This window comes from Phycodurus eques, chromosome 15 (assembly GCF_024500275.1).
Source record: "Phycodurus eques isolate BA_2022a chromosome 15, UOR_Pequ_1.1, whole genome shotgun sequence".
Lineage (NCBI taxonomy): Eukaryota > Metazoa > Chordata > Actinopteri > Syngnathiformes > Syngnathidae > Phycodurus > Phycodurus eques.
In genome coordinates, this window is record NC_084539.1 from 10,284,826 (window position 1) to 10,304,019 (window position 19,194).

At 42.2% G+C, this 19,194-nt stretch overlaps 1 protein-coding gene across 2 annotated transcripts in view; it reads left to right on the plus strand.

Moving 5' to 3' along the window:
• The first annotated feature begins 3,023 nt into the window (after window positions 1–3,023).
• Window positions 3,024–19,194, plus strand: part of cabp1b (calcium binding protein 1b) — a 35,409-nt gene continuing 19,238 nt past the window's right edge. Inside the window, exon 1 of one of the 2 annotated variants that reach the window (XM_061698940.1) lies at window positions 3,024–3,804. In XM_061698940.1, coding sequence (XP_061554924.1) covers window positions 3,088–3,804 — 717 coding nt within the window. In that variant the 5' untranslated portion in view covers window positions 3,024–3,087. Of the gene's footprint in view, window positions 3,805–18,361; window positions 18,460–19,194 lie in introns of those variants that run through there. The other variant, XM_061698943.1, reaches the window with a different exon arrangement.

Genomic DNA, 19,194 nt, shown 5'->3' on the forward strand with positions numbered 1-19,194 from the left:
AATGGGTTCGATAGCTTTGCCCTTTCCACGGCCTTCCACAAACATCCATCCATCCATTTTCTGAGCCGCTTCTCCTCAGTCGGGTCGCGGGCGTGCTGGAGCCTCTCCCAGCTGTCATCGGGCAGGAGGCGGGGTTACACCCTGAAATGGTTGCCAGCCAATCGCAGGGCACATACAAACAAACAACCATTCGCACGCATAGTCACACCTATGGGCAATTTAGAGTCTCCAATAAATGCATGTCTTTGGGATGTGGGAGGAAACCAGAGTGCCCGGAGAAAACCCACACAGGCACGGGGAGAACATGCAAACTCCACACAGGCGGGGCCGGGGATTGAACCCGGGTCCTCAGAACTGTGAGGCTGACGCTCTAACCAGTCGGCCAACGTGCCGCCCTTCCACAAACAGTCATGAAAATTTGCTAAGTGGTGTTTTGAATAGTCAAACATACTAACAAATGGCAATGAACATAACCTCCTTGGTGGAATAACAGTGGTGCCTTGAGATACAAGTGACTTGACTTACGAGTGTTTCGAGGTATGAGCCGTTGTTTGGACGTTTTTTTTTTTTTTTTTTTTTTTTTTGCTTTGACTTTCCAGCAAGTTGAGACGAACTCTGTATGGTGGCAGTGAACTCAACTCTCTTCACAGCAAGCTGCAGTTTGCCAAATAATGAACAAATCTTCAAAAAGGAGGCTTCGAGTTGTTCATTGACACACCCAGTTGAGGTTTACTGTCAAACTACACATAAAACAGAGAGAATTACGCATTGTGTATTTAAAACAACAGCATAGCATTGCTCATTTAGCTTGATGCTAAAAAAAAAAAAACAAGGAGAAAAGCCATACAGAATAGCATCAGTGACGTGGTGTTCCCTTTAAGCAACAGATATTTTGAACACAATCAGTGGAGCAACACGTACATAAATTGCAGGAATTCTTTATCCTCTGCGAAGAATGGCTAATATTACTGTGGCTTACTGAGGTGATTCATTGTCATATCTATCTACAGTATGTCCGTATGCCGACTGGTTAGCACAGCTGCCTCACAGTTTTGAGGAACGGGATTCAAATCCCAGCCTCGCCTGTGTGGAGTATGCATGTTCTCCCTGTGCCTGGGTGGGTTTTCTCCGGGCACTCCGTTTTCCTCCCACATCCCTAAAACATGCGTGGCAGGTGAATTGAAGACTCTAAATTGCCCGTAAGTGTGAATGTGAGTGCGAATGGTTGTTTGTTTCTACGTGCCTTGCGATTGGCTGGCGACCGGTTCAGGGTCTACACCGCCTCTCGCCCGAAGATAGCTGGGAGAGGCTCCAGCACGCCCGCGACCCTAGTGAGGATAAGCGGTATGGAAAATAGATGGATGGATGTATTATACTGCCCCCAAGTGGCCAAGGTGCCCACACCAGAAGGAGTAGCACAGTGTCCATTGAATTGAAGCGAAACAATTTGGCAAAAACTGTTGAATTCATCATTACTTTATGTTTTTATAAAGTATAATATAGAGGGCTACCGTTCTTAAAATGTAACGAAAGACTGCGGTGGTTTTGGGGGGACTGGAACGGGCTGAGGGCATTTAAATGGAAAAATGGATTTGAATGTACAAGCAAATTGACTTATGAGCTTGGTATGAATTGAATTCGTCAATCAATGTAGCAACCGTACAAGACATTACAAAGTGAATTTTCCCAGATCCGGGCCCTTTAAGTGCAGTAAGGATGTCAAGGGAGCATTTGAGTCAAAGTAGGCTAACGCTTGAGCGATGCAGCGGAGATGGTCGTGCTCTCCCTGCAGCACAGGAGACACAGATGTCACAACACTCACGTTCCCCAGGGTGCTCACGGCAAAATGTGCTCTTTTCACAGTTTTGCGCTATCAAGCTCAAGTCTTAATTGGCCATGCAGGCACACACACACACACGCATACATACATGAACATACAGTACATAATGGACACTCTTCCTTTTTTTTTTTTTTTTGCCCTGTGTGGACATCTGCTGCGGGCCTTCCATGACCCTGGGTATAAACATGGCGTCGTCCACCTTCTCACGCGATTCTCCTTAGCAAATGTGCTCTTATTAAGTAGCGTGAAGGCACGCTCACACTTCACGTCATCCCACGTGAAGATTATGCAAATGTAGCCCGCATGAAAAGTCAACTTTTTATTTTACGGGCAAAGAATACACTTTTTGCAATAACTGTACAACAGCTATTAAAAAAAAAAAAAAACTCAAATAGTAAGCCGCCAAGGTTGAACTGAGGGTGAAAGAGAACAAGGCAGAATTAGTGATTTTATTTTTATTTTTTAACAAAGCTTAAACGTCTGAGGCAATAAATGCTCTCTGAGTAGCATGAAAATAAAAATTCAGACCAACAAAGGATATGAGTGCATGGCAAAATGTCCGTATGGTCGCCAGTCAGCTGATTCGCCGTCACGTTCACACCGAACCCCCGAGAGAAAGCCCACTGTTAATGGACTGCTTATGATTTATATAGATACATAAACAGAACAGTGGCTGAAATAAGTATTTAACACGTCACCATTTTTCTCACTAAATATACATCCAAAGGCGCCATTGACCTGAAAATGTCACCAGATGTTGGGAACAACCCAAGTAATCCATACATACAAAGAAAGTAGAACTAATAAGATCAGAAATGAAGTTGTGCGTAGTAATGTGAAATGACACTGGGGGGGGGAATATATAAAGTATAGTTATATAAGGAATGCCTGCCTAATCTGCTGAGAGCATTCTGCCTTAACAAAGGTTCATTTCCCCCCCAGTATTAATCTAACCTAAAATGTTGATTATGGTTGTTCAGTGGATTGGATCATACAGAGAGGTTTTCCCTCATCATTTGTATTCCGCATAAAAGAGCCAAATGACTGATCTCATCTTTGTAAAGGCAGATGTCGCAGTAGGTGTACCTAATGTTGTGGCCATTCGCATATTCCATGCGTGGGAAGTGTTGAAATCATGAAGTTATTACCCACGGAGCAGCATTAAGCCTGAGAGCGTCCCCCCCACTGCACTAAGAGCCGCAGTGGATTCTTCTCCTTTTCACTCTTGACTCTCTCAAATTACGCGCATGATAATCCGCGGTGACGTGGGTCCCTTCGGTGAACTCGCAGCGTGGACTGTGCGTGTGCGCGCAGTCCAACTTGCGGGGGAACGGTTCCCTTGCAAATGTCCCGGCAGGTGGCGGCTGCCGCAGACCTCCATCGAAACACCGCCAGCAGCACCCCCGCGGACGTGGATCCGGGAGCCGGCCGATGTACCCCACGCACCTGCTGCCTCATCCGCAAGAAGTAGGAAGGCAGGGACCATGAGCTCCTCTTTGCCGAAAAGCGAATCCGCAACGTCCCTGCTGAGATCCGCGGGGCTCCAGCGCAGATCCACGCAGTCCGACCACGGTCCGCACGGCGGCCGCGGCGGGCACCGGAGCCAGCGCGGCCCGGCGGAGGAGGCGAGCGCGAGGAGACCTCTGTGCCGGCCCGGGCACGCAGAGAACGGCGCGGACGACGCGAAGCGCAAGACGCGCTCCAAATCCGGAAGGTTCAGGCAGTCCGCCGGCCACGTCAAGGGGTCCCCGGGTGGGCCCGAGGAGGATGCCGACGCCGACTTCTTCTTCCAGACCGGCAGGAAGCTGGTGAGCGGCTCAGCCTCCAGCCTGAGCTCGGACGCTGCCGCCGGGAGCGCCCCGGCTCCGAGTCGGCCCGCCTCCGGCCGGAGGTCCAAGAGGCTCAGCGCGGTTTCGGACTATGATGCGAGCCTGCACCCCATCGTCAAGTCTGTCTTTGGACACGTAAGCTTGCACCCAACACCATTTTTTTTTTTTTTTTTTTTAACACAATCAATGAAAAACAATGATAGTTGGAATTGGGCAGCACGGCGCACCAGTGGTTAGCTCGTCGAGTGGGTCTGGGCTCAATTCTAGGTCCTCTAGCTTTCTAAATGCATGTGTATTGCGGACTCTGTATGAGTGATTATTTGTTTTGGGTGAAGGCGGCACAGCGGACTCGTGGCTAGTACGTCTGCCTCACAGTCGAGACGTTCTCGGTTCGAATCTCAGTTTTCTCCGGGTCTTCGAAGTCACTCGCCACTAAATACTCTCATAAATGTGGTTGTTAGTTTATGTGTGCTGAGCCATTGGCTGGAAACCAATCCGAGGTGTACGCTGACGGGTGTCGAACATGGGGAGGAAAAGGGGATCGCTGTCCCAGGGCCCAGAGTATTTGGGGTCCCTGACTGGCCTCGGCTTTGGTCCTCTTGTGCGTGGATTTTCTTCGGATAATCCGGCTTCCTCGCTCATCCAAAAAGAATGCTCGTCAGGCTGACGGAATACTCTAAAATCGCTCATCTGTCAAAATGCGCCTTGCGATCGACCGGCGACCGATCCAGGGCGTGCCCTGCCTCTCGACCAAATTCAGCTGAGATGGGCTCCAGCTCACTTAATGAGGACAGGCGCTATAGAAAATGGTTGCATGGATCAATAGTTTGAGGAAATCACACACCGGAACGAGACCTCCACCGAGGCTTAACAACGCTAATTCGGCACCGCCTCCAACGAGAGACGCGGCCGAACATGACAGAAGTATATACTGTACTCTCTTATTTTTTTATGAAACCACAAAATCGTGACGCGGTTGTCAAGGAAGTAGCGGACTGCCACAAAGAGAGGAAACGGCAACAATAAAGGAGAGTGCAAATATTTTGAGAGACTGTTGGCAATGATCGATCTCCCCATTCACTGACTACAACACAAGCATTTTGGTGACAGACACTCTTCACGCTTTGCTTTCTAGCCGTAGGTAGAAAGGAAATTCTAGATATAGTTGAATATTATTGTAAAACACAATATAAAAATATACTTTACTGTAATTGACACAGTTTGGCTTGCGGGAAGCTCGTGCATTTTTAATCGTCTGTACCTGGGACGTTGCGAGGCCGTTCACTGGCGATTGAAATTTTGAATTGCAGCAAACCAAGTGGCCACCGGTCGGACAATAATAAAAAGTGGCTGCGTACCCCGCAGTTTAGTCGCATTGGGGCCCTCGGCTCGGTGTGCGACGGGCCTGCCTTCGTGGCGACCCGCCGCCTGCACATGTATTCCGTTTACCACTGACATCCATTGATTGTTTCCGTTGGATATTCTGGTAAAAATGTCCCAAAATTCCGCTAATCAACTGGAAGTAAGAACAAAAAAAAACAAAAAAAAAGGCGTCATCCTGCTGCTCCTCATCCTGTTTGTCCACTTTTAAGTTCTCCTAAATGGTCTAAAAAAGTCAGGTCAAAGAATAATGGGGGGGGGGGGGGGGAACAAAAAGAGTAGAAACGTGTATTGGTAAAAGTGAGGAAATTAGCAAGCGAGCAACATTTAAAGAGACATCTCCCTAAACAGCTGGGAGGAGGGAGCACGACTCGATGTAACTTTTAACCATGGGGCTCCATGTGACGTTTCCATACTTAGTGTTTTTCATTTGATTGTTGTATGTTTATGGCCCGGAAGTGTGTCTCATACAAATATTGACTGCAATCATGACGTTACCACTGCCTTACATGTTTCTAGGCACACGAGAAGCTGCATGCATGAATGCAGCTGCGTTTATTGTGTGTGTGTGGTCACCTGAGTTGCAGCAAGGGATCGACTATCGGTGTGTGTGCGTGCACAGGCCACAACATTAGGTACACCTGCTCAAACTAATAAGATCTTATGATATTTGATAATGCAAACTACAACCACGATGATAAAATATTCCTCCACCCATGTTCTATAGCTCTTGTCCTCATTAAGGTCCCAGCTGACTTTTGGCAAGAGATGGCGAACACCTGGACTGGTCACCAGCCAATCGCAGGGCACATAAAGACAAACAACCATTCACGCCCACGGACAATTTAGAGTCTTCGACGAACCTAACGTGCATGTTTTAGGAATGTGGGCGGAAGTCGGAGTACTGCTTGTTGTGCAATTACAGCAGCAAATGTGTGGGTGTTGAACTGAAAAGAATTACAAGAAAAGAATGGGTGTTTTAACACGGGAAACGGTAAAAGGGTGAGTTTGGAACTATTTCACTGGGAAAAGTGTGGCACATGCACTCCAAAAATAAGTTATTGGATGAACATGAGTTCATCATAGTGCCCCAATTCCATCCAAACAATATAAATTCAATCTGTCTTCTTCGTTATTCGAACGATGTATAATTTATCTATCCATCCATCCGTTTTCCTCCGCTCATCCGAGGTCGGGTCGCAGAAGCGGCAGCCTAAGCAGGGAAGCCCAGACTTCGTAGTCTCTCCAGCATGACCCCGGGTCGTCCTCGGGGCATCCTTCCGGTCGGACGTGGCCGGAACACCTCACCACGGAGGTGTCCAGAGGGGCATCCTAACCAGACGCACAAGCCACCTCATCTGGCTCCTCTCAATGTGGAGGAGCAGTGGCTCGACAGAGCCCCTCCCAGATGACTGAGCTTCTCACTCTGTCTCTAAGAGAGAGCCCGGACACCCTGCCGGAGGAAACTCATTTCGGCCGCTTGTATCCGAGATCTTGTTCTTTCGGTCACGACCCACAGCTCGTGACCATAGGCGGTGAGGGTAGGAACGTAGATCGACCGGTAAATCGAGAGCTTTGCTTTTCGGCTCAGCTCCTTCTTCCCCACGACAGTCCGCATCACTGCAGACGCTGCACCGATCCGCCTGTCGATCTCCCGCTCCATTCTTCCCTCACTCGTGAACAAGACCCCAAGATACTTGAACTCCTCCACTTGGGGCAGGATCTCCTTCCTGACTCGGAGAGGACAATCCTCCCTTTTCTGACTGAGGACCATGGAAACAACACGGAAACAGGTGTCCAAGACGTGCGGCCGACCGCAAGTGTGATGCCACGACCACTAAGTGCGAACTCGGGTGTCCTGGTGCCAAGTGTACATGTGGACACCCTTATGTCTGAACATGGTATTCGTTATGGACAATCCATGACGAGCACAGAAGTACAGTAACAGGACACCTCTCGGGTTCTGGTCGGGGAGGCCGTTCCTCCCCATTCACCCCCCTCCAGGTCTCACTGTCATTGCCCACGTGAGCATTGAAGTCCCCCAGCAGAATGATGGAATCCCCAGCGGGAGTGGTCTGCAGCACCCCCTCCAAGGACTCCAAAAAGGGTGGGTACTCTGAACTGCTGTTTGGTGCATAGGCACAAACAACAGTCAGGACCCCGTCTCCCCACCCGAAGGGGGAGGGAGGCTACCCTTTCGTGCCCCTGGAGTAAACCCCAGCGTAAGGGGGTTTACCGCCAAGTCGGGGGGTAATAAGTATGCCCACACCTGCTCGGCGCCTCTCACCGTGAGCAACTCCGGAGCGGAAAAGAGTCCAACCCCTCTCAAGAGGACTGGTACCGGAGCCCAAGCTGTGTGTGGAGGTGACTTCTCGACCTCGCACAGCAACTCGGGCTCCTTCCCTGCCAGAGTGGTGACCACGTCCCACATCCCTAGAGCAAGCCCCAGACAACTTGGCTCCTAGGATCGTCGGGACACACGAGCCCCTCCACCGCAATCAGGTGACGGCTCAGGGAGGAAGGGCAAGTATACTTTAATAGGTGCAAAATAATCATAGGATTTTTATTCAATTGCTGTCTCTTGCATTCAATTACCATGTTTGTTTAATGTGGGCAAATTAAATCGAATTTAGTTTACATTGGTGAAATATGTCGGTAAAACAAAAGATATATAAAAGGCCGGCTCCGGTGAACAAATCCACAACCTCTGAACTGTGGTTTAGTCAAGTCAGCCACCGGAACAACACAAATTGCTGTTGTTTGTTGCTGGTACCGCTTTTATTCAACATTTTACATAAACTAATCAATTTACAACATGAATCCAACAAAAGTTGACTCATTTCAAACAACCTCCAATTTTTCCGAAGGTCAAACTTCACAAGCATCATTTTTAAATATCAACCTCGAAACAGCATGTCTTTGTGAATAACTACAACAGTATGCATTTGAACTCTTAGCATGCTTTAGCGTTTTGCTGGAAAACTTCCAACGAATGTCATCAGGTATTAAACATTCTGTCTATAATGTTGTCTTTTGCTATTGCATTAGCAGTGGTAACATTAATTACAGCAGGCAAGGCGGTTATGGTCAACCGCCCATTAACCACTAACGATCACTAGCTAGCTAACTCTGCTGGGAGCGAGTTAGTTTTTCTTAACTGCAGTGTAATGCCACTGAACAAAACAAACAAAAACTGAACTGTTGAATAAATGCTCAAATGGCTGGCCAAAAGGGCCCAACGAGCATTCCCATCTAAAGACAATTTAGTTTTCGATGAACCTACCATGCATGTTTTTGGAATGTGGGAGGAATTCGGAAAACCCACGGAAGCAAGGGGAGAACCTGCAATCGCTGAGATTCGAAGCAAGAACCTCAAAACTGTGAAGCAGACGCGCCGAACTCTTTGCTCAGCGTGCTGTCCGTCATCACCAAACGCTATTTCGAAACGAATGCATCTGTGACGGTGCCAATCAACTGGCCGTTGTTCTAATCATAAAGGCAGAATGTACAGTAGGTGCATTTTCTTCTCGCTGACCCACAAACACACCGTTCAAATTCAGCCCCCCTCTATGCCCTTGCTGGCTAAAAAAAAAAAATAATAATTTAAAAAAAAAAAAAAAGGAGGCGAGGAGACGAGGAGACAATTACCTTCATGCACACTAATGTGTTCCAGAAATAACTCATCTCTTGCGCTGAATCCAGGCCGGCGCTTTAATCGGTCTCAGGGGTTAGTGCAGAGATGTTGTAGTTCCAGTCTCTGCTCGAAATCTCACATTATTACGTCTTTAAACCACTCCAGAATGAAAAAGATTCAAGTGATAAAGACGCAAGGCAATGTACACTCTCCGGACACTTCATTGGGTACACCTGCTAGTTTGACAGAGAGCTCTTCATAGGGGTTAATGAGGTTATAAGGTTCTGAGTACCTTACACATAGGGAAAGAAACTCGAAACACGTTTTGCCATGATGCATAATAATACAATAGTATATTGTAAAACATGCCAGGAACTGTATAAATGTTGAAAAATATGAAAAATACATTACAAATATAGCTGTACACAATAAATAAATGCAATCCATAATTGAAATCATGCTATGTTTTTGTGAAACCATACAAGAAAATCTTGAACCAAAAAAATGCAGAAAACTACATCAAATAAAACAAAATAAATGCAATCAGTAATGACAGTACACAAATGATATATGTTTATCATACAGAAACATATATAAATGCATATAAAATGAATAGATTTAATGAAGTTTATGATATGAATGGTTCGTTATATTTTAACTATGCAGTAGAAATACATAAGATAAAATCAACCAATATGGGATATTGATGGGACCACGGCGGCACGGTGGCCGACTGGTTAGAGCGTCAGCCTCACAGTTCTGAGGACCCGGGTTCAAACCCCGGCCCCGCCTGTGTGGAGTTTGCATGTTCTCCCCGTGCCTGCGTGGGTTTTTTCCGGGCACTCCGGTTTCCTCCCACATCCCAAAGACATGCATTCATTGGAGACTCTAAATTGCCCATCGGTGTGACTGTGCGTGCGAATGGTTGTTTGTTCGTATGTGCCCTGCGATTGGCTGGCAACCAATTCGGGGTGTACCCCGCCTCCTGCCCGATGACAGCTGGGATAGGCTCCAGCACGCCCGCGACCCTCGTGAGGAGAAGCGGCTCAGAATATGGATGGATGACGGGAACGCAATACATCAAATAACAAGTTGCACAAAATAAAAATAAATACAATTGATAATGACAATATATTTCTGTTAAGTAGAAATCTATAAATTCAGAAAAAAATATAAAAGAAATATACAAAACAAATATTAAAATGAATACATTTGTCTTTTGTCATGTGTTTTTATATTTTAACCATGCAGTAAAACACATCCATTCAATAAATACAACTAATAAGGATAATGACATATTTTTTGTGAAGCCATGACATTGTCTAGAAATGCATAGGGAATACATAAACTGAAAAATAGAGCGGCATGAAATAAATTAAACATAATAACGACAATAATCATATTTCTGTGAAACCATGACAAAGAAAATCAATACATTTCGAAATATACATTTAAAAGCTTGGATACAATTCAATTAATACGATCAATCAGGCCAATAAGAGAATATTTTTGTGTGAAAACATAAAATCTATGAATACAGAAAAAGACTAAATGACAACCTCTCTGGCAGTGTCAATTAAAACTGACCGAATTTTTGATGCAGATTTTATGTACAGAGCATGTCAAAGAGACGTGACAAGTAGAACTTTCACATGATGATGATGATGATGATGATGCACTGATTTCACCAGGGTCCCTCTCATTGACATTCCTATACTGCAGCGGACATGGTTTGACCCTAATTCTTTATCGCCGAGCAAGAAAAGAGTGAAAAGAACTTGGATGACACGCACGCGTACGCGGAGCTCCTTAGAGCCGACACGACAAGGAGATACAGCGCGGCAAACTTTCTTTTCATAAAATAATTTCTTGCGTAACGGGAAGATCTGCATGCATACATACGAGGCCAAGAGCAGCCAGTGGAGGAGGCTAAAAATAGAGCATCAAGACCTGAATTTGAAAGACTGGAGGCGGCGTGCAGTTTTGTTGTTTGTGCTCTCTGCATTGAAAAGGAAACAAATGGAACCCTTCACGAGGCTCTCATTCCAATTCTTGTATAGTCACCATTTTAGCTTTAGACATGAATGCAAATTTTGTTTCTTAATAATCGCTGCCGTGCATCATCATAAAGATATAGCATCAAAATAAAAATATTTTCTTCACTATTTCGGCTGGAAGAAATAAGCTTGTGATCGAGTGCTCGAGTACAGTTGCGCCTCAATTTAATGGAGCCGTTGCTCCACCGCATCGAGAGGAGCCAGCCGAGGCGGCTCGGGCATCTGGTTAGGATGTTCCCTGGACGGGGATGACCCAGGACATGCCGGAGGGCTGGCCTGGGAACGCCTCGGGATCCCCCGGAAGAATCGGACGAAGCGGCCGGGGAGAGGGAAGGCTGGGCCTTCCTGTTTACGCCGCTGCCCCTGTGACCCGACCTCGGATAAGCAGAAGAAAATGGATGAACGGATGGAGGTTTGGTGAACGTTTCACATCATTTAAATTCGAGATGCACTATGATGCATTTAAAACAAGAGCCCGTTTCATATTTACCCAATGTACATTCATGCCTTCATTTGAGCACCTTGGATTATTCTTTCTAAAATAGGATTGATTATTCGGATTATTTTGTTAACCTCTTTTAAATACATTGTCAGTGAGCGCATACTTATTTGAATGTCGAGATTTAGTCCTGAGCATATCTAGTCACTTTCAGCTCATTTGTATGTGAAACGGGAGCAAGTTAGGCGGTGCGGATGTACGTTAAGAAACCCAAGTCCCCAATCCCAAATCCACTGAGTTAGTGGCCTGGGCACTCGTCTCCTAATACATGCGAACTGCGGTGCGGTAGTTATGTAACGAAGAGCCACAAAATCAGACAGGTTACATATGTCCTGAGTCCAAATATTATTTGATAGCAGCAGCAGCAGCTACGTTTGAATCCACAGTAACGCTCATTTGAAAAACCACAACTTCCCGGTCAAAGCGTCCAATCAAGTCGTCCCTCTCGTCCAATCAGCAATGAGTCTTATGCCTGACCCACGACCGACCTCTTCCGGGAGCTTAATGTCGTCGTGTTTTTTCATTTGCTGTTGTGTTTAGTTATTTGGTGTTGCGATTACTTATTTGTAGTTTGTGTTTTTAATTTGCCGTTGTGTTTAGTTATTTGTTGTTGTGTTTTGCACTTCAGGGCCATTGTAAAAATGGGCCTTACGGACAACAAAACATTAGTAAAACGATGACAAAATGACAATATTAATAATAGCAATAATCATACATTGACACAAAATACAATTCAAAAAATAACTACCGAACTAGAGATAAGGACGAAAAGTGATTTTAGTGAAACCATGACCAAAATCTATGAATGCCTAAGAATGTATTGCATATAATTATGAATAAAATAAAACACAAAATAAAATTAAGTGCAATTCATAATATAAATATTAGCATACTTTGTGAAAGCCAAAAGATAAATATGTAAACCATCAAATTACTCATGATAATAGTAATATAAACAGTATTTATGTGAATCCATGACAAATCTATCAATGCTGAAAAAGAAAACAAAATACAATAGAAATATAAGAAAAATTTATAAAATTAAATGAAAATATAAAATATACACTTATATAAAATATAATTAAAATCCAATAAATGACAATAATAATCTACATTTTTGAGAAACTAAATGCGGGTGACTACAAACAATAAAATAAAACAAATGTATAACGTTAAATATGAATAAATATATATATATTTATATATATATCCATCCATTCATTGTCAACACCGCTTATCCCGGTTTGGGTCGCAGCGCGCTGGAGCCTATCCCAGCTGACTTCGGGCAGGAGGCGGGGTACACCCTGAACTGGTTGCCAGCCAATCAACCTACCACGCATATTTTTGGGATGTGGGAGGAAACCAGAGTGCCCGGAGAAATATATATATACATACATACATACATATATATATACATATATATATACATACATACATATATATATATATATATATATATATACATATATATATATATACATATATATATACATATATATATGTTACTGACAGTAAAATGTGATATATTTAGTAATACATATTTCATAATGTAATTAATGTAATGCAATATATACAGTATTTTTGTGAACCATGACAGGAAATGTATCAAAAAAAGACACGAAAAATAAGTACAATTAATAATGAAATTATAATCATATATTATTATCATCTATGAAACAGAAAAAGACTGATAGTGACACGATGAAAGTAACTTTGAAAGCACGTTTTACGTTTCGACCAGCAGAGGGCGTAAGATGCATTTGTACTAATATCTCTGACACATGAATCCACTGTGAGTGAGACGACCAATGATGAAGCAACAAAAACTGTGGCAAAGAAAGACACAAATGGTTGACTTTGTAAAGTTTGGATGATCCTTGTGAAGAACATCAACACTCAGTCGCTTGCTCCGTCGTGACAACACTGACTACAATGTGAGGAAAAAGATTTGATCTGCTCACTTGCTGGCAGTGTTGCTGTCACACGTGCTGATTCACCCTGTCACCTGTTGGCCTTTTTTTTTTTAATCTGCACAAATCTTTCTCCACCCTCCATGTTTGCGCTTGCTCGGTCATTCTGACCTTGATGACTCCTTATAGTGGCTCTACAGCAGTGATTCGAAAAATGTGGTTCCACAAGTGGTATGCAAAAGAACTACTGAACTGAAATCAAATAAAATGTACATTTCAAACTTGAAATACAATCAAACTTTAGAATGAAGCTTGTATCCGTGCAGCCTGTTTAAACTCTTAAAAATCCAGTACAATAATTTTTTTTTACTTTTCAAGTACAGTTCAGTTGTATTTAACTTTTAAATCCAGGACAATTCATTGCCATTAAATCTTTACGAACTGTATGTTTTTAAGCATTTATTCAAGTACAATTTTTATTTATATTTTATGTGTAATACATTTGAATTGAGTCATCATTTAAGTACCATTGTTTTTCTTTTCCTATATTTAAGCATGGCGTGAATGTTCAAACTGTGCGTAAACGTTACAGTGGGACCATGGCAGTAAAAATAAAATACAAACATATAAACGGAAATAAAAAATATAATAAAATACACTGGGTCGTTCTAGTGGTACACGAAACAATCACTGAATTAAATGCAAATACAATTTACAACATTTAAAACATCAAGTACAGTCAAACATGAGAATGATTGTTTTATATTGACAGCCTGTTTAAATTATTTTTTTATTTATTTATTCATTTATTTTTTATTTTTTATTCCAGTACATTATATATATATATATATATATATTTATTTATTTATTTATTTTTTTTTTACTGTGTAAATGTATTTTAATGTTATTATGTTGACACTTGGAGAGCCACATATTTTTTTAGGTGGTATGTATACATTATATACTAGTCTATGATGTGGTGAATGGTGTCATGTTTTGTGTGTGTGTGTGTGTGTGTGTGTGTGTGTGTGTGCGGGGATGATGCATTGTAAGAGGCGAGCATCAGCACAGCGAGCGCAGCATATGCCTCCAGTATGTCTCGAGTGTGAGGCGCTATTTTTAGAGCCACATGGATATTTTTGTATCCACGCTTGGCAAGAAAAAAAATAAACCTTTTTTTCCTCACATGAGGATTAAGCTGTGAAAGGGATGCGCCCGTGTGCACATGATTACAAATGATGCTAAATATTTATGCGGGGTGTGGAAGGCAGAGAATGAGATTTTGTACTGTACATGACAGGCCAAGTCATAGCAATGAGATTGTTGGTTGGGTTAAAGACCTGCAGCAAGACAAGGGTGATGCCTGTAGGCCTGGAGGCAAACACACACACACACACACACACACACACACACACGAGCATCTCATGGTCACTGATTGTAAGCCTTTGTGTCTCGATTTGCTTTGAACTCGGTATAGCTGGGGACATGATGGCCAGGAAAAAAATTGCATGTACAGGATAGGATCTCTACGTATCAACCAAACAAATCAGTGCAGTCGTTTGCAAAGTGGGAAAAAAAAAAAGGCCATGGAGGATTTATATGGCCTCTCATTCATTTAGTAGAGCATCAAACTGGCAGTTCGTTTAATTTCTTTTGTTTTTCAATAATTTTCTTTTTACTTTAATCTTGTAATCGAAAAGAAATGTTATTACATTCAATGCCACCACATTTAGCAGAATATAAAACTGTATTTTTATGTTTTACATTGAATTTGTATTGAATAGTTTTAAATAAATCTAATAAATTTTTTAAATTATTAATTACATGTTCATTTTCATGTAACATTTTTTATTTTTAAAAAGTAAACACAATTAAAGCCCATCTTATTTTGCAGAGTATGAAACTGTAATTTGGTATATAAAAATAAATTAAGTCCCGCCTCATTTAGCAAAGCATTGAACTGTATTTTAATTTGTTTTTTATTTACATTTTCAAATTACATTTATTTCAAAATGACATTTCATTTATCAAAACATGTATTTATTGTATTTTAATCTTTTTTGTTTTAATTTTGTAATTAAAAATTAAATTAAATACCACCCAATTTAGCCAAGGATAATGTTTTTAATTTGATATTTTTTCATTTTTATATTTCAATTGAATTTATTTCTAATTTGGTACATTACATTGCATTTCATTTAGCAGCGCATGAAACTATATTTGAATTTAAATGCATTTTAAATGTTAAAAATTTCATTTAAAAAAGTAAACATTTTATCGAGCATAAAAATGTTACAAACTATTTTTATTTTAAAATTACATAAGATGAAATGTCCCCTAATGTAGCAAAGCATACAAATATTGTAATCTAGAATTTTTGGTTACATTCTTTAAATGAAATGTATTCAAAATTAAATTAAATGCCATTTCAGGCCGCAGAGAATGTATCTGAATTGAATTTTTCTTTATTTGTCTGAGCCGCTTCTCCTCAGTCGGGTCGCGGGCGTGCTGGAGCCAATCCCAGCTGTCATCGGGCAGGAGGCGGGGTACACCCTCAACTGGTTGCCAGCCAATCAACCTACCACGCATGTTTTTGGGATGTGGGAGGAAACCAGAGTGACCCAGGCACGGGGAAAACATGCAAACTCCACATAGACGGGGCTGGGGATTGAACCCCGGTGCTCAGAACTGTGAGGCAGACACTCTAACCAGTGCCCCCAATATTTCTATTATTATTATGATCTCAAAATATAAACACATTAAATTCCCTCTTACTTTGCAGAACTTCACTGTAAACTTAAAATTTTGATTTTGAAATTTAAAAAAAATACATCTCAATGAAATACCACCTTGGCGGCACGGTGGGCGATTGGTTAGCACATCTGCCTCACAGTTCTGCGGACCTGGGTTAAAATCCGGTCTCCTCTGTGAGGAATTTTCTCCCTGTGCCTGCGTGGGTTTTCTCCGGGCACTCCGGTGTCCTCCCACATCCCCAAAACATGCACGGTAGTTTAATTGAAGACTCTAAATCGCCCGTAGGTGTGAATGTGAGTGCAAATGGTTGTTTATGTCTATGTGCCCTGCGAGTGGCTGGCGACCAGTTCAGGGTGTACTCCGCCTCTCGCTGGGATAGGCGCCAGCTCGCCCATGACCCTAGTGAGGAGAAGCGGTACAGAAGATGAATGAATGAAATACTACCTTATTTAGCATAGCATAAAACTCTAATTTCATTTTAATGATTGAAAAGAATTTATTTCAAAATGAAGTTAAATAGAATTTTATATGCAACTGTATTTTCAACTAATTTTTGAACTAAAATGTATTTTTTTATTCATTTCTTTAGTAAAAAAAACATTAAATGCCATCTTCTTCTCCTCTGCCATCAGACTCATAAACACGAAATAAGCCAGTTTCACCCATTAAAACGTCCCACCGTCACCTGATGCTAATTGCACACTGTTTTTGCCTACTGCACATTGCTTATTTTCGTTCTTCTTCGTCCATTTAAATTGGAATTTTATTTGAATATTTTTACCAGTACCATCTGTTGCATGTTGCACCTTCGGACCGAGAAAAAAAGTCCTAGTTGTGAATTTACCTTTCACTAAAAGTGTCAATAAACTGATTCTGATTCTTACGTTAATTTAGCATAGCATGAAAGTGTAATTTCAACTAATTATGTTTTCATTTTAAGGTGACATTTTTAATTTGAAAAGGTAAATTGCCGTATTGTAATTTCAATAATTCACTTTTTAATCTCATTCAGCAGAGCAGGAAACTGCATTTGAATGTAATAATTTTCTTATATTAAATTTTTCATGTTTTAATTAAATTTAAGTGTATGCTGTCTCATGTAGCTACATTTTAATTTGATTGCTTTTCATTAAAATTAAATGGTATCTCATTCATCAGACCATGAATCTGTATTAAACCTCATGATTGATTGAGGATATGTTAAAATAAATCCTTTTTAAAGCTTTAATACAGAGTTATGTAAATGAGAGTGCGACAAGGACATGAAATGGGGGGGGGGGGGGGGGGGGAAAGTCATGGAAACGGAAACACGCACACACACACACAACACATGCACACGTACACGCCAGCGTGACTTGATGTGAGCTGACGGCTCGTGTGTGTGACGTCCAATGAGTTCTGAAGTTCACAATGAGCCTGCGGTGCGAGGCTGCATGAATCATCCAGTGAGCAACACACAAACACACATGCACACGCACGCGCCAAATGAGAGATATTGTATGAAATGGCAAACACTGTCCAAATGACTTGAGTGTAAAAGTGTTACTGGGCATTCAAAATAGTAGAAAAGTCCATTAATAAGTAATAAGATATGATTGAAAAAATAATGTGCATCATGATTTCATGCGTTCCTTGAGCTTCACCTTCTGGTGTGCACCCTTTGGCCACCATCATGAATCATCATACATGAAAAAGAGTTTCGCAACTCAGTGACTGAGTAAGCTGAGGTTATAATAGTCATTTTTCGCAGAGGATAAGAATATATGCCTGTGAGTGTTGTTATTGTCTGTCTACGTGTTGTGCTGCACTATTTGTCTTCAAATAAGTGTTGCTTAAAAGGTTATAACTAGTGCAACATCAATAACAGTTTTAATAGCCTGTATATGGAGTTTTGCATTGAGTGTTAGCATTAAGCTGGTGGACTGTCTTAAGTTTTGTGGTTTGGTTCAGTACACAACATGTAATTCTCTCTGTTTTATGTGTAAACTTCAAATGGGACTGAATAAACAGGTTGAAGCAAGCAATTAGCTTTTTTTTCTTCTCTTTAATGTTCAGTATCTGCTGCTCCTTTTGAAGTTCGCTACCACCATTTCGCACTCGTAACTCAAATTTTTGCTTGCAACGAAACAGAAAAAAAAAAAAACATCGAAAAACTCATTAAGTCGATGTACCGCTGTACTGTAAAGAGGTTGACTTTGGACTTGGGTTTGGGGCAGCAGTGCTTAGTATACAGTTGCTCCAAAGTATCTTGAGCAGAAAGATATTTAGTCATGCATTCATGCTGCTGCTTAAGCAGAAGTGCAATCTCTGCAAAAATCAAGCCTCCAGTGCCCGTCAAGCAGTTTGACATCATTCCGCTTCAATAAACGTATTCCTCATTATAGCGCGGAGGGTGTAGGGGGGCGTTTTGCACATCTGCCTCACAGTCAAGCGGTACAGTCTTCAAATCTCAGCCTTCCTCAGTGGAGTTTACATGCTTTTCACCAGCTTCCTTCCGCATTCCAAAAATATGCTTGTTAGGTTCATTGAAGACTCCAGATGTCCATTGGTGTGAATGTGAGTGTGAATACTTGTTTGTCTATACTGTATGTGGCTTGACTGGCAACTGCCTCTTGCCCAAAGTCAGCTGGGATAGGTTCCTGCGCTATAGAAAATGAAAGTATGTATCTGATACAGCAACACAAATGCAGCACTGAAAACCATTGTTGACATCCTTCAATTTATGATATCATGAGAATTTAGTCGGAAATTGCACATAATGTGAAGAACTACGTTACATTTAGGGCTCTATTTTCAGAAACTGTGTGCAATGTGCGCCGGAGCGTAAACGGTGGCGCATCTTGATCTTTGTGCAAGCGCAAGGCTCGTTGTCGTGTTTGTCAATTTGGCAGACCGATCTGCACCAAGATGGGCGTACCGACACGACAAAGGTGTGTCCTTTGACATCTGCCCGGCACATGTGGCAATTTGGTGATTGAAAGTTGGTCTAGACTTACGCCTGCTCAGACCGCGTCTAACTTTTGGCGCCACTGGTCTCATGTGATTTTGGTGAATTGGACCGAGATGCAGGCAGACACATAGGCGAGCTCCGCTGTCAGACATACTATGGAACGTCGATAAAACTGACCCCGATATAACGGATATCGGATAAAATGGACCGTCGAGCCTGAACAACGTGTCCAAAAATAGTTTCCATTAGTCACTTAAAATGGCATTGACAAAGTCTATTAGTTCCAGAATTGACCACCTTGTTTCCTGGCGCTGTGGCGCAATGGAGGCAGAAAATGGGTC